Here is a 17,426-nt window from a genome sequence, read left to right on the forward strand (position 1 = left end):
GTTCTCTCATTTCTCTGCAAAACAGTGATTTGATGTATTCTGTCACAGGAGCAGTACAAACAGAAACTCCCATCATTCTTTGGGGTAATTTCCATAAAAATGCTGTTCATGGACAGCAATGGGGATGATTCAGGGACCATTGCTAAGAGACCTGGTGGTTTATGGGGAACTTCACAAATAAAAGCTCCTCCCTCTTCCTACCCTTATGTCATGGACTTTATAAAGAGAAGCTATTGAGAAGCTGCATTAAAAAAAGCCTATTGACCTGTTACATGCAGCAGCAGATTTGACTCTTGTCTGTCCTCAGCTGAAATTGTGAAGTAAGCCAGAGTAGACTTTAATAATATAGAAAATGCATGCCTCACATCTGAACAACCGGGCACAGAGCCACTTCAGGCCACAGGTGGAGAGTGAGCTAGACAACATGGAAGGGAGTGGCATAATGAACATGGCTTACAGTAGCTCTCCTCCACTGTCACCCCTCAGCACCATCTACAATCCCAAGCCTCTCTTGGAGAACCCCTATGACAACATGCATAACCCGGTGTCGGCTTCTTTGAAAGCGGAGATAAAGGCCTTCAACCATGACAAGGGGAAACAATCATCTGGATGCTGTTCTTTTATTGTGAAAGGACTTCGTGGTAAGAAAATTATATGTTTTACCTATGCTGATCACTGACCATTTACATCAAGAGTATAATGTTTTCTTGGCCAACAAATAGGGACAATATTTTGGTTATTCATCATATAAAATGGTCTAAAATATTGCAATACATCTATATGGATCCAAGTTTTGTCCATTATGTATACTCGTTTACCTGTGATGTTGTGTGGTAGAGGCTTCCATTGTTCTTTAATAGATTAGATACTACGTGTAACCTGGAATTTTTTGGTAGTAATAAATTTGTAAAAGAGTATTTAAAAGAGTATTAGTAAGTCAACAATGGAACAGCCAGTACACTTTTGTCATTTCATGTTTTCAGACATTTTAAACCCTACTTTATGTAATATTGCTAAACACTCAGCATGTCAACAGAAGAGAACAGCTCTTCAACAGAAAGCCAGTGATCTTCCACAGAAGTGCCAAATTATCTTATACATGCCTAGAATAAAAATGAAAAAGACAGATCATAAAGCAAATGCAGTGAGAGAAAACATCAAGCAACATTTGTTCTGTTTTCCTAACTCCATTCTGCAATATCCCTTTCAGCAGTAGTAAATTTATATGTTTATCTAAAGAGTCAGGTTTTGCTTAGTCCAGTCAGAAAACAGCCTGTTTCCTTCCACATGTTTCACTTTGTAATGGGTTTTGTGTGATCTGGACAGGGCTGTGGGGCACCACATTGACAGAGAACACAGCAGAGAACCGTGAGCTCTTCGTGAAGACCACTATGAGAGAGTTAATTGTCTACATTGTGTTCCTTGTGGATATATGTCTATGTAAGTTAACTAAAATACAACAACGAAACTGAAACCCACAAAAATGGGCTGTATGAATTGTTGTGTAATGTATGACTTTGGATTTTTTTTTTTTTTTTTTGCATCTGAGCTCTGAGCTTTCAGACAACAAATCTCTGAAAAAGTCTGGAGAAAATCATTTTTATATTTGATTCACCTTATACCACAATAAACAAAGTGATTAAAATGCTTGTGTTTTGCAAAGATAACTTTTTTCATTATTACCACTTGATTTATCCTTTGTCTTTTATCTCCACTTTACTGCCTTTGCTGGTATCATATTGCACCACTCCCCACTTAAGATATTTAAAAACAATTGTCAGGCAAACCAGTAAGACTGAATGGAACACAAACAGCCCTGTGCTGCTTTTCACTGATAAGAGCTGGGCTGCAGCCCTGTGCATTCATGCTGGATGTACATTGTGTGAGCAAGCTTTTTGTGTAGACCATTGTGCATGCTTTTAAACAGATTGCCAAGAAGATGTGCTTTGGAACTGAATGACAGCTTCTGTATGAAGACACTGCTTGGCTGACATTGACATTTCTTATCTCAGTTGTCAGTATGGCTATCAGTATCAGCCTGAGCAAAGTCAGAGTGACAGGCTTTTCAAAAGCATGTATCCATTCAAAAATACAATTAATTCCACTACATTCTAACCATGGATGACGGAAATCAATATATTTTGATGTTGTCAAGATTGAACTTCATTTTTATAAATGCTCAGACTATTATATTACATTTTTAATAACATCATCATATCTACCTGTTTTCCCTTGCAGTGACATATGGCATGGCCAGCTCCAATGCCTTCTACTACACTAAAGTGATGACGGATTTGTTTGTGAACACACCCAGTGAGAATGGTGTTACATTTCAGTCCATTAGTAGCATGGCTGACTTCTGGGAAGTAAGTATCATGTTTCTACTGAGTGCGATGGTGTCAACAATATTTGCCCAGCTAGTTTCAATACTAAAGTACTAAGAGACATGCAGTGATTGGACATTTAGGAAAGCGCACAGTGACACAGCAGTCCATGTGAACTATATGATGAAAATCATTGCTGAATGCTTACAAATGTAACATTATTCTACAATTTCTTACAATTATTCTACAAGTATGTGGTTTGTGTTGATAAGTGTAGAACAGATCAGAGCATGCAGTCAGCAGACACTGTACCATGCTGCTTCACACATGTATAAACATATAACAGGCCTGAAGGAGATAGATGAATTTGCTTTTGTTGATCAGTCAGTTAGTTGGGTCATTTTCAAGATCTTCTATACACTCAGACTGTGTCCCTATACAGTATTATTTAAAACTTGAAAATTACAATGTTATTCTGACAAACCAGCCCAGTTTGCTGGTTGAGTGGCATGTTTGGAAAGCAAAGAACTGAGGTAAACACACACAAGAACAAGGGCCTCCATATTTACAAAACAGAAAGTCGGCAATTATGATAAATCACTAATTTTTTAGAAAGAAAACATCGATACAAACATATGTAATGAAGTGGATCTCCCAGTTGTTACATCAAACAAGGGCAGATAAAAAGTAATCTCCCTCTGTCATTCTCATCTCACACTCTTGAGTTTGCCTCTCTCCTCTCTGCCAGGTCTGTATATTGCTCTGATACGTTCTGACAATGCAAGGCCTTTAAGACCAAAATACAGTCTTAACTTGGCTAATCTAATACGGTTAACATGGATATGCACTTATTCACTGAAGGAGGTCCACAGACTGACATTTTATATGGCATGGAATTAAAGTAACCCAGTGACTTACACAAATCAAATGCACATTTGTGGTTGAATTTATACTGAGCTACATAAACATGTATAGAAAGTTCTAATAATATCTGAAAGCAAGTGTGTTTATTTGTGTGTTTTGGGGGTGCATGATTTCTTATTCTTGTTTTTCATTTCTTAAATGTGAAAAGTTTACACAAGGCCCGTTACTTGATGGCCTCTACTGGACAAAGTGGTACAACAATCAGTCACTACAGGCCAGCAGTCACTCCCTTATCTACTATGAGAACCTGCTGTTGGGGGTCCCCAGGCTCAGGCAGCTCAAAGTGAGGAACAACTCTTGCAAGGTGCACAAGGACTTCCAACGCAACATCACAGGCTGCTACGATGTGTACAACAACGACAAAGAGGATACCTTTGAATTTGGCCTCATCAACGGAAGTGCGTGAGTACACTCACATTCTCATGATCTCTCATACAAGGAAACCCTCATGTATCCAATTCCATCTGGGCCACTGTTGTGATGCCTCTGGATTGATAATTATCCTCAGTAATAATTCATTATTACTCAAAAGCATGCTACACATTCAGACACATTTCTTTAGACAGCATGTATCATATCATGTACATCAACCAGAGGTTACACCTTTTAAAAACACTTACTATCCTCAAAACCATGACCTATTATAGACCAGTGTTGATGTCAAATACACAGATATTTCGATTCATATCTGTAAGTATTCAACTTGATATTTATGTGGCCTTTAGCTTTTTTTGTTATTTTCTTTGATGAGTTTCCATGATTTCAATGATTGCTGAAAAAACAAGTTGCGATAAACATTTTGAGATTAAAGGAAATTGAAGCACGAGCCAATAAAGCTGGAAAAAGTTGAAAACTGATGTTAAAACCAGGAGAACTTGCCAGGCTTACTGAGGCACTCTTTCCTGAAAATATTTCCCCACACGCCACGGACAGAGAGAGCGTTCTGATGTACTTGAAGACCAATCTGACTGCCGACCAGTTGTGTCAATTGTACCAGTCCAGTATATTTGAGAAACATGAATACAATTTAAGAAACACTTAGAGAATATAATGGGAACAGCGTTCCTTTGAACACATCACTGTGGTTGTCACTAACAATACAACTACATGGCCAAGGTGTGGGAGTGAGGTTTGAAATCTGTTTCTGAAGGCAGCTCATATTACTTATGCATTGTATTGTATTGTATTGTATTGTATTGTTAGTGACACTGTGGTTGTCACTAACAATACAACTACATGGCCAAGGTGTGGGAGTGAGGTTTGAAATCTGTTTCTGAAGGCAGCTCATATTACTTATGCAGTATATCTCCTGAGCTTAGTGGGTGATGTGTAGTGAACAGAAGTTAAGAATGACCTGTCTGTAGCTGTAAAACAAGCATTCAATGCCTCAGAGTTTGTTTTTGTTTAGAAAATTGTAGGAAGATTTTGATTAGGGTAAAAGTTATTCAGTTTCAGTGAAGCACTTGTCTTGAGTGTAGGACAACACTTATACCTTGTATTCAAAACTGGCCATGTCACCAGCAGCCGACAGTGAAGCATTACAATTCACAATTACCAAAGCTGGATGAAAATTGGAAAAATGCACAAAATATCAAGTTTGCCAATAGTTCTTTGTCACTGATGATTTGATATGCATAACTTGCTTGTTAAGTGGTGAACTGCCATGTTGACAGGGTTTCTCTGTAACTGAGATACTGTTGGAGTTATTGAAAAATTAGATGGTGAGGGAGCAAGTGGAGCAGGATAAGAGGGTGAGGGAGCAGGTGGAGCAGGATGAGAGGGTGAGGGAGCAGGTGGAGCAGGATGAGAGGGTGAGGGTGCAGGTGGAGCAGGATGAGGCAGCAGGCAGGAGGGAGTAGTAAAAATCTGCTCTATGTAGGATTCTACATCAGAGAATTTTTTTTATTACCATCTAGCTGGCAGTACCACACAGAGAAGGAGATAAAAGGCTCTTCTCACTGGGGACTGCTTACTACATATAGCGGTGGAGGTTATTACCAGGACCTGAAAATGACAAAGGATGAAAGTGCCATGATCCTGGTGGACCTGAGGAACAACTTGTGGCTCGACCGAGGAACCCGGGCTGTGTTCATTGACTTCTCTGCTTACAATGCCAACATTAATCTGTTCTGTGTCATCAGGTAAGAAATAGTTTGTCTTATTTCTAAGAAGCACATAGTCAATAAGAGTTGACAAAACACTCAATGAATTTATTTTTGGATCAAAGAAGGTGAAAGACGGAGTTTTGACAATGTCATTTTTCCCTAAGGTTATTAATAGAATTTCCAGCCACTGGAGGAGCAATCCCGTCGTACCAGATCAGGACAGTGAAGTTGATCCGCTACATCGACACCTGGGACTTTTTCATTATGGGCTGTGAAATGGTCTTCTGTGTGTTCATCTTCTACTATGTGGTGGAAGAGATTCTTGAGCTTCGCATCCATAAGATTGCCTACTTTTCAAGCATCTGGAACATCCTGGATGTGGTAGTCATTCTGGTGAGTGTAGCATCAATTTCAGAAAATAAGACTTATTTTAGAAAATACATTTTGTCAGCTGCTGTTGTTGAAGTGTAAAATTCTGTGATATATTCTGTGTAGATATATTCTACACAATTTCTCTGTTCTTGTTGTGCACTGAACTTTCAGTGCTATGTTATTGCCTTTCCCATCATAATGGCAACTTACATTTCAAATTCAAGTCATAGTTTCATATCAATGCCCTTTTTTCAAGCTGCCAAAACACTGTGTAAGTAATTCAACAAGAGTTTTGCTGTCCATAAAAAGGAATTTCACTCCCTTATTACTGGGAACCTTTTTAACCTTCCGGGAGAAGTTTAGCTCTGTTTAGGACTGTCACAACTCACAACTGTCATAGAGTGTTGACAGACCTGTTTATGTCCTCAGAGTTGCCATGGTCAGCTGTGTTTGGGTTGATGGTGTAGTGAGCTGTGTTTAGGTTGGTGCAGTTTGCTGTATTTAGGTTGATGATGCAATTAACTGTGTTTAGGTTGATGATCCAGTGAGCTGTGTTTAGGTTGATGATGCTTTGAGCTGTGTTTAGGCTGGTGCAGTGAGCTGTGTTTAGAGAAACAGCAATCATATCTTAAAACACTCTTGGAAAGACACAAAAGTGGCACAAAAAGGATGACTTCAGTTAAGCATTTGTGAGAAAATATTTATGTGAATTAGACATTTTCACTGGAAAAATAAAAAATAGTTGCATACATTAAAGTAAATAATTAAGCTCTGAGATTTTTGCATCTTTATTAGCATTTCCTGAAATGTAGCATCAACATCAAACAAGTGCAAAAGATGAGCTACATGTTCAGTGTTTTTTTTTGACAATTTTATATGTTATAATAACATTTTATTGATTGATTGATTTATTGAATTGCATCTACATGTAATGAGTAAGTGTTAAGTATTTACCATGGGAGAAAACATTTGGCAGTATAGGTAGTTGCTGTATAGGTAAAGGGCCTAGCTCTTAGTGCTGTATAGGTATGGGGTAAATGGCCTAACTATCAGTGTTGTATAGGTATGGGGTAAAGGGCCTAACTCTCAGTGCTGTATAGGTATGGGGTAAAGGGCCTAGCTCTGAGTGCTATATAGACATGAGGTCCGACCCACATAACTCAGCAGATAGAAAATTCCAAAAGCATCATTACAGGAGCACTCATCCAAGAAGAGATTTATATTCTCTCTGACCCATCCACTATTCAGAGTAGATAACCACAAAGACAGGCCTTCTCCAGATAAGGATAATCATGGTTAAAATGTTTTTGGACATGAAATAGCATTTTTTCATTTTGTAAATATGACATTATTTAGAATGTCTTGGCACAGATGAGTCGGTTGTGCTCAATATTTCATCCACTCTCTGCCATTACTGCATCTTCCTATATTTTCATCCATTCCTACATATTTGTGGCAGCCAATAAGATTGTTTGCATTTATAGGATAGTTCTAATTCAAAGTGTTCACTCAAGATTCTATGGCACCTGCGCCATAGTCGTATCATTCTTCAATAGGTAGATTCATGGATTCCATATTGATGCTCTACAATAAATCCAGATCAGCTTTTAAAACAACAGAAGCACCTCATTGTAAAACATGTCTTTCTGTTTAGGTGTCCAAGCAGTATTTTTCAGAATGGCTAGGTGTACTATGCAGTTTTCTGCTCTCATTCACATCCACAGCAATATGAAACACAACCCACTTTGAACAAGGGCAAAAAGGGCCTTTGGTCCTTCTTCCTTTATAATGAACTGTATCCCTTTCTAAACAAATGCAATCTATGTATTTGGAACAATCACCTGTAGAGATGTGTGGCTGTTAAGGTTTATTCTAATGTCTCAAGACTTCAAAATAAAAACATCCATAAATCATCCAACAGATCATCTGTAAATCTGGTAGCCATATATATAGTTTGCTATCAACTGTATATTCAATGGTAGTCAAAAACAAAAATAAAAGACCATTTATTTGCTGTCAATATCTTTGAAAAGTGGTTGTTAATAATTCTATTTTCCACAGCTTGCCATTGTTGCCATCATATTCAATGTGTTCCGGACCATCAAAGTGGACAAATTACTGGGGAAGCTATTGGAACAACCAGATATTTATGCAGACTTTGAATTTCTTGCATTTTGGCAAACTCAGTACAACAATATGAATGCCATCAATTTGTTCTTTGCATGGATCAAGGTACAGTAATGTCAATGATTATGTTATAGAAGAGGGAGCCTGGGGTCTATGATTTCTCCCATGGGAAGGAAGATTTATTTTGCTGGTACTGATACTGACAAGTGTACCTATAGTAATGCTGCTTCAGTAATCCACTCATAGGAATTATTTTGTAATATGATATTTAGGGCCCATATCATACTTAAACATCTTTACTTAAACAAATCCAAGAATTAATCAATGTTTATTTTGAATTAGCAGTCAGTTAGGACCAAAATATGGGGTCTAATGACACTCAGTTGAGCTCAGTGGTGCATCAGTAAAAAATAATTTTGAGAAATAGGGTGTGCTGCATAAGTGCCTGGATGCATGACATGAAAAATATGCTTTTTACAGATCAAATACACTGCCCTCTATAGTCCTACAGTTGAGCACAATTGTGGATGTTCGAATTCCGTGCTCGGGCATGGTTAGCGATCTCACTTATGCGTACCGTGACCAAGTCCAACTGAACCGTGCCCGAGCCTACCTCTTCAAGCGGGCCCGGGCACGGTACAGAGCAATCACAGTAGTGACTTGTCAAACGAACTGGACTTTGGGGGTCAAATGTGCTCGGGCACGGTACGGATCGCCTAGTGTGAGTAAACCACATATATGCTCAAGAACAAAAAAGGGGCAGTGGTGTAGCATAGTGGTTAAGGAGCAGGACACATGACCAAAAGGTAGCTGGTTCAATTTCCCGGTTACCCGGTGGGGGCACTACTGTTGTACCCTTGGGCAAGGTACTTAACCCCAATTTGCCTCAGTAAATATCCAGCTGTATAAATGGATAACATTGTAACTGATATAAGTCAGTCTAGATAAGTGCTAAACGCCGATAATGTAACAAAATGATCTTTTGCTCCAGAGATAATCTCAAGGTATTTTAGTCTCCACTGGTGGGCAGATCATTGTGATTGAGTCCATGAGATAAAAGGCAGCTATGTATTAATCCAGTTTCCATGGATTTGACGTGATCAAAAATAGTCAAACCTTTGTTGCAAATGATATCAAACTTTGGGACAGTGAATAAAGATAAAGCTGCAGGTGAATCTAAACCACAACAGAAAGACATCAAAGGCATTGTTTCAAATGCTGTATAAAACTAAAGTGTATGTACAATCTGATGTCTGTAAATTGATTTATAATGTGTTTTATAAGTCAATGATCAGAGCATTGTTTCTCATTAAAAATGTTTGTGTATTCATATTGTCAAATGTGACACTCATCTTTTCACTGCCTCTCTATTTCTTTTAGGTGTTCAAGTATATCAGTTTCAATAAGACCATGACACAGCTGTCCTCCACACTAGCTCGCTGTGCTAAGGATTATCCTGGGTTTTGCCACTCATGTTCTTTATTGTATTTTTTTGCTTATGCTCAGCTTGGATATTTGCCTTTGGATCAGAAGTGGAGTCCTTCAGTACCTTTGTGAAATGCATGTAAGAGGAAAATCTCATTTATTTATGAGAGAAATGGAAAGATATTGGTGGAAGATTAGTAGGTGTTAATAAAAGTAAATAAATATTACTTGGAGGTCAGTCACCCCCGCCCCCACACCAAAAAAAAATGTTAAAAATGTAGTGTTAATTTCTAATGTTTAATAGCAGTAAATAATAATCTGTACACTTTGGTGTGGTGTGGTAGGTGTATTTCCAGACAGTGTTGGTAATAATGAGGTATGATTGTATTGCAGTGATTCATTTGTGATTCTGTTCTGTCCTAGCTTTACGCAGTTCAGAATTATCCTGGGAGATTTTGATTATTGATGCCATTGACAAAGCCAACAGAATCCTGCGGGCCGATCTATTTTGTCACCTACGTATTTTTTTGTCTTCTTCGTATTACTTGTAAGTCATTTTAAAAAAGTATTTTACAAGATTTATAAACAAGGCTTTTAAAAAAATAACATTTCTGCTTTTCTAGAATATGTTCCTGGCGATTATTAATGACACATACTCAGAGGTTAAGGAGGAGCTGTCAAGCCAGAAAGATGAGCTCCAGATCACTGACATTATCAAACAGGTAATGAATAAAATCACCTTACAGTATCCTGGTAGAATCTTAAATGGATTTCTGAAGTATGACAAGAGAAGTAAAAAATGTATAAGAGTTGTTTACGTGTTTTACATTTCAGAGTTTACATGAAGACCTTTATGAATTAAAACTCAAAAAAGAAAGAATCTCTGATGTGGAAAAGGCCTCTACAATCTGGTTCGAAAGAATTTGGAGTTTAATGACTTCAGAGAAAGCCTGAAAGCGGTGAGTCACAATTTATATCATCATACTTGTCAGGGCTCAGGCCACGGACTCAGATGCAGACCACACGTACTCAGGTTCCAAGCGGTTTATAGGAATTGTTGGAGAAAAGTGTAATGGCAGAACAGGCAGGGTCAAAACCAGGCAGGCAGTCCAAAGGGAGAGCAGGGATCAAAAAACACAACAGGCTGGGTAAACTGGGTAGCAGGCCGATCAGGCAATCAAGGCAGGGTGGCAGGCAGAGATGAGGTCAGAAGTCAGGCAGGAATCAGTACCAAACGTACCAACAACTAGTCAGGTAGGTCAGTATGAAGCAGACAAAAACCAGATGAACTGGCAAACAAGACAGACACAAGCAGGGAATATAAAGGCCTGGGGCTGACGAGGAGATAGGATGCAGGTGGGCAGGTAGGCAGTTGTGGCGAGTCAGGTAATCAGGTGGGCGGGGACAGGGCAGAGAGCAAGGCAGGGCTGGAACACATGGGCACTGTAAATAAAAGCACATGGACGACGCTGACAGACAGGGAGAAACACCAAAACAACAGCTAGGGGGCCGAAGTACTGACACATGCTTAAAGAAAATATACAAATCACATGTACACCTGAATGCTAGTTTATGATACCACTATTATTTGCCTAAATGTTGGAATGACATTTGTTTACCCTTCTAAGCTACTATAGTGTTTTAGTAGTAATCTTTGTGAACAGTAAAGTTTTTCTGATGTCCAATAATTATGAATGTAAGGCTTATGTATTTTGTTGTTTGGGAAAAAAAAAACAATTGAAGACCCTTATTTAAAAAAATAATATCATATAACATCATAATTGTCAGCATGAATTTTGAGTTGCAGGCTTGCAATTGCAGACAACACAATTATCAAAATGTCCCCAGGCCCCGGTGTCCCATTCCTAGCAGAGGCAGTTACCTCTTAATTCACAGGATGTTTGCATGGTATCTTCCTCAAGATAATAAAAGGCTGCATCATCGCAGATCAGTAGCAGCTGCAGTTCACTTGTGTGGCTTGGAATGAGGAAAAAGACAAATAAAAACTAATATACAGGGATTTACAGAATAAATGATGGAATTGTTTATTGAACAAAAACAAAATGTATTGTAGACTTCAGAAAATATGGCAATACCCCAGTTTTTTTCTATCTTCAGAATGGGTCATGCGGACAGTGAGATCTCTGCAGCGTTCTCCAGATTTGACCAAGATGGTAATCACATACTCGATGAGGAGGAGCAGACCAGACTGAAACATGAGCTGGAAGAAAAAACGGGTTGGTAAAAGACATTATTAATGGATTACATTAATATAGCTGCTTTCTAGGATCTCGTAGTGTTTCTAGAGTGCGGTCTGGAGGAGACTGCCCTGGGATTGCCAGCTGGTAGCCTGCTTGGGCAGCTCTGCCCACGTCCTTGGGCTGGTGGCAGCCAGTTGGCAAGCATGTGTTTAAAGTACAATTATACCATTGTGTTGGTATTGCCTTTTGAAGTGTCATTGTTGTGTTGGTTTATCACTGCTGTACCCAATTACATCATTGAGGATGCTACTGGTCTTGGGTCTGAATTGACTGTTTATTGATTTCCTAGCAATAATGATGTGAGTGGCTACCAAAATTCCAATCAAAAGGGTTAAAAAGGGGGACTTTTTCACTATTTTAATACTAATTACTAATGAACATTGATTTATTAAATACTTAAGGACTGAAATAATGTCAATTAATGCTACTAATACAAATAATATGTGATTGGGTTCTTAAGTACCTAGCTACGATAACTGGCTCCTTTGGATAACAACACCATGCTAATATTAACATATCTGTGTCCTGTGTAGACAAGCACACACCTTTATTTGGACAACTACCTAGCAACCAACAGCAGCAAAAAAAACCTCTCTGATTCCATGAATACAATTGACTTTTTTGTTTCATGTAAAGCAATTCTAGCTTGCATATGTTGTCTCATGTTGTGTGAGAGGGCCATGTGTTGAGGAGGTATTTTCTGCTACTCTTCCTGCTCCTCACAGGCACGACCTCCATTTCTTTCTGTTTAAATGACAGTAGAATTTATTAAGGCCTCTTACAAAATGTTTATGTACTTCGGAATGCTCATGCTTGCATGAATAAATCCATCAAAGACGTGGATTTGGTAAAAGACATGCTTTGGTAAAATTATCAATTTTACTCAATCCAAATTTGGTACATTATTATAATTGCAAAACAGCCATGCATTGTATATTTTTCATCAATTATTGTTGACCAGCCTGAGAAAAGTCATCTTCAGTTCACCATTTCCTTTGTGTCCTTAAATGTTCTATTCCTAGGATGCACTAAATGCTGAGCTAAGCATCCTGGGAAGAAACTATGGTAACAACACACTTGACCAGACTGGAGAGCTAGCTGCTATGAAGGGCAGCCATGACAAAATGGTCCCCGTGTCCCAAGAGGAGTTTCATATGTATGTGTACAGCGCAAATGGTGAACGGCGCTGCTCTTGCACTCTTAACCTACACACACACATATATATATATATATATATATATATATATATATATATATATATAATAATTATACAAAAGAAAACGTTATACAAATGCATAGTATATAATCTAACCACACTGAATTGAAAACAGTTGTTTTTGAAAGGAATAGCCCATATTTAAATTTGACTCTTTGCAGCTGTCATTATTTACATAGTATATCTCTTACTAGACTATATTCTTCCGCAAAAAGGAGAGACTGCATGTGCAATTGCTTTACTTGCACACATAAAATATTGGCCCTTAATAGCATTCTTAATCAGTCAGGCCCAGGGTAATTCCAAAGACAGGGGGAAAGAGGGGGGAAAGTAAACTGAAATTTTATGAATCTATGGTAGGATGTGTTAAATAGATGAAAGAAAAAATTATTTCCTGTGATACATGTAAACAATGCTACCCAGTGGTGAACATTGCAAGCATGTTGCCTTTAGTGAACAAAGATATGCTTGCACAGATAAAAAAAACAAAAACTGTTTACACATTTAAGCATATGAAGGACAGAAACAAATGAAGTAAAACTTTTTTCTTTGTGGAAACAATCACTGTCAGCTGGTTTTGATTTTAACATGGATAAGTCTGCACAGCACACCCTCATTCAGATTGATGAGTGGAACAATAAATTGATACATTATATAACATACGCTGACAGAAAGACTGAATTAGTCGTTTAGATTTCTGTTTGGTGTGCTGGCACAACCAAGTATGAATGAAACTCAGGCATGATTATTGCTTGGTCAGCTTATTGAAGAGATCATTTTATCTCCAGAGAAAAGAGGTAGGACATGCAATGCAGCAACAACTTAATACTTTTCATATTACTCAGATGAGAAATGACTGTGGTAATCGATTTATTTAAGGTCCTCGTGAAAGCCTTGTGAATAAAGAGATCTCCTGAAAGAGACAATTCTGGGAAAGTCTTTTTCTAACTTCTTAAAGTTTCAAGATCACAACAGCAATCAAAATTTATGTTCTTTAGGGTGAACTAGCATTTCAACTATGTATTATCAACACTTGGAAACACCATGTAAACTTGACTTTCAGACCAACAATGTGATGTGGCTTACAAGCCTGTTTTATGCAGCTGAGATATATTGCATCTGCAAGGTACTGTATCAGCTGATAAAATCATAGCCAATGTGTACTCAGAAATACTGTTTCATTGCTGTGTTGGAAATTAAAAAGAAAATACTCTGCTATAATTGCAGCTTCTTTTCTTATGCATCACAGGCTAGTTGGACAGGTTCTTCAGCTGGAGTGCTCTGTAGCCAGTGTCATGTCCAAACTAGACACAACCATGGGGACCGTGGAATTGAAAGCCACCAACAGGAACAAGCACAGAGCAACAATGACAAAACTAATGGAAAATACCAAAGATGTGAGCGCTTCATGAATTTCATTATGTAATTATCTCAGCAGTAAAAAGTGTACTTTGCTGTATGTAGCTATATCAGTGCTACGTAATCAAGCAATATTTATAATTCGACAAGTACGTTATTTCAAGATGAGTAATTTTCTGTAGATGTGGTCCCTGTTCTCGCCACCAGAAATAGACCTCTGTCAACATTGTTTCCTGATATGTTGGGACTTGGAAATTTAGAGTCTAAATTTCAGATATCTTCATATAAATGATTGCTAATAATTTTGCCAGCAAGACAGAGCATGATTGAGGCATGGATTGATTTCATATAGAATGACACTTTCTGGAATTATTTTTCTGTGATTACGCTGAGGCAGGTTCTACAGAGGACTGTAAATATGCTATTGGTTGCATACCTCTTTTATACTTAACCTTATATGTTATCATTTACCTATTTAGCACAGCCACTTCCTTGGAAAAGTTATGTGTTAGTCAAGTTCTTCTTTAATCATATATTTTAAAAAAATATATGAAACATATGAAACAAAAACTAGACATATCTTTTCAGACTGTCGACCTAGATTTCCTGTCCAGGCCCCATGCAGTGTCACATGCTAAGTGTGCATTGGGGGTAATCAAAATTTTAAATAATATTTTCTCCACAGGATGTAAGCTCTGCTCCAGACAGACAGGTGCTTCTAAATCTGGTGGGAGGGACAGTGAAGGAGAGCTCTTGGACTACAGCCATGGTGAAAGCCCTGTCTGCAGTAGGGCAGGGAGGCATGAAGCACCTGTCCCCTGGAGCTGCAGATACCAGCAGTGCCAGAGGCCACTCAACCAGCCATCTTTAAAGCATACACTTGTGCTACATGCTTTTAGTGCTCATAGCATTATTGAGATTTATTCATACCTTTGACTAAAAGAAGCCTCCCAAGTAGCTCAGTGGTTAAGATGCTCACCTCAAGTGCAAGCTGAGCTCTAGAGCTCAGGTTCAATCCCAACTGTGGCATCAACTAACAATGACCTTGAGTGCACTGTACTAGAGCAAACTGTCTTTCATCTGCTGGGGATACAGGGGTGCATATGTTGGCCAGGGTTATGTCTCACTGCTCTCAGGCACACATATACTATATATCATTGTACAGAACGAAGTCATACTGTTCCCAATTAATACACTGTATTCCAGCAGAATGTGATTTTAAAATCCTATTCTGGCATACATTACAGTTACAAGATGCTCCCTGTAGTGTTTTATGAGATTCTGGCACTTCTGGGTGGGGGTGGGGAAAGCTTGTGAAATGTAAACTTGTGGTTTCATTTGTGAACTACTTTCTTCAGCTTAAACCACAAATGTTCAATTACATTTAGGTGGTGATTGAAATCATAAGATGAGAACTTTTACTTTATGCTCAGTTAACCATTAGTTTTGGATTTAGTTTTGGATGCAGGTATCTGCATGTCTGAATCTCTAAGTCTGAAAGGGATATGCTTCTTATTTAGCTTGGCAAATTCAAGTTGCCTTTTTTGTAGCTTAACCCCAAAAGGGGCCTCTTCCATCAAAGTTGCCCATGATCCCCACTGCAAGTAAAGCAAGGAAATGGAGCTTGGCTGGAAATGGAAACTTAAGAGCATGCATACAAATCTACAGTTAATTGGGGAATTGAGCACTTGTTCTCAACTGATTATTTCAATCACCATGCTTCAGATCACAGCTCACAGATAAAAACCAGAAATGAACAGACGAGGACTTAAAAATGCTAACTACATGAGTGTGAATAAATTTGACCAGTATGTTTTCTGGAATAAAATGTATTATTTGGGAACAGCCTGACTGTCTTCTGTGCAATGATATTAAGAATAAGGTATAACATTTTAATAATTAGGCAAAAAAAACTGTAAACTGCAAAATTTTACTGTGTAAATCCCTATTGATTTTACAGCATGTACTGGAAATTAAGTAAGAATATATGGGATCATTTTTTATTGACAATGATACACCACATGTCCTGGATTCTGTATTTCCAGAACCAGAGCTTCACACAGCCAATTATAATTGTTACTGGCGAAACTGTGTCTGCAGCTCACATGTTTGTTCACTTATATTCAAAGGTGTGGTTTTATTACTTTCAGATTGATTAGATTCAAAGTCACCATGGATCAGTTTTTTCAGCTTTTTGCTCTTAGTGTGTCTGTGCTGTCTGTGAAAAGGTCTTCACAAATGTCCACAGGTAGCAACAAAAGCAATGATATAAGAACCTGGAGAGGCAGGCTCCTTAGCTCTGTGTGGGGAAAACTGGATTAACCAGAACACTGGTAGACAGATACTATTATATCTCCAATCAAAACAAATAAGATTTTGATGGAAAAGTCATTCTTAGAAACCTTTGCCAACCATGACATGGCTGCAAGGAAGCATGAGTGTGAATTAATATAAATATGTAGAAACCAGTATGAAAATGACACAAAATGGTCCTTATATGAGCTTCTGTATTTGCAAAAAAATGCCTGTTTTGTTCCACCACGAGTGTATGTTTCCACAGTCATGAAAATAACACCAGTGTGAGAGTAATTAATGGAAGAGTAAATATTCAGATCGTAAGCATGTTTTCCAAGCCACAGGTGATGAGTATGAAGATGCATTTCCTTTTTTTATTCATAATATATCAATATATCTAGGGAGCAGAGCATTGCCATTCTGGTTAATCCAGTCTTAAAACCCTAGAGCCAAAGAATCTTCTTATGACCAGGATCATACATTGTTATGTGAGAACATGTAAGAACAATCCATGTACAGTCCTGCGCAATCTTGGTGAGAACCTGATGAAGAGTAGATTTCAGGAGCACCACATACAGTCATTTTAAGAAACTGTGTCAATGATATTGCAGTCTCGATTTGTGATTTATCTTTGATATGCATCTCCTGTTTTAGTATATGTGTGCAACTGAATTATTAACATTATGCATGTTACATTGGCATTAGAAAATACATGTTTTGTTTTGATGTGTGTGTACATATAATGTGTACTGACAAACTTCCCTTGGAAGATGCCCCCTTATGAATCTATATTGCTAGATTTGTTTATGGCTATATAAGAGAATTAATTTCACAATTAAACACAGAGATGCATGATTTAAAATAACTGTGGTAATTATTAGTTAAATTAATTATGTAGAAGTAAGAACTTTGTAAAATGAGTAATTTTTCCTTAAATGCTAAAGACAAAGTCCGATTCCGTATAGAATAAACTGCATGTTTATGTTTATGTTTGAGAACATAGCAAGAGCTCTCTTAG

The 17,426-nt window shown here is 38.0% G+C and overlaps 1 protein-coding gene across 1 annotated transcript; it reads left to right on the top strand.

Moving 5' to 3' along the window:
- Positions 1-352: 352 nt before the first annotated feature.
- pkd2l1 (polycystic kidney disease 2-like 1) lies at positions 353-17,180 on the top strand. Its single transcript, XM_036546333.1, is given in 20 exon segments — positions 353-641; positions 1,327-1,440; positions 2,239-2,366; positions 3,397-3,650; positions 5,165-5,389; positions 5,518-5,746; positions 7,787-7,957; positions 9,233-9,368; positions 9,371-9,416; positions 9,701-9,740; positions 9,742-9,771; positions 9,773-9,799; positions 9,801-9,824; positions 9,901-9,999; positions 10,112-10,174; positions 10,177-10,236; positions 11,379-11,511; positions 12,559-12,694; positions 14,004-14,151; positions 14,799-17,180. Coding segments are annotated over 20 exon segments (2,538 nt in total). The 3' UTR covers positions 14,985-17,180.
- The last annotated feature ends 246 nt before the right edge of the window (positions 17,181-17,426 follow it).

The sequence above is a fragment of the Megalops cyprinoides genome, chromosome 15, assembly GCF_013368585.1.
Source record: "Megalops cyprinoides isolate fMegCyp1 chromosome 15, fMegCyp1.pri, whole genome shotgun sequence".
Classification (NCBI taxonomy): domain Eukaryota; kingdom Metazoa; phylum Chordata; class Actinopteri; order Elopiformes; family Megalopidae; genus Megalops; species Megalops cyprinoides.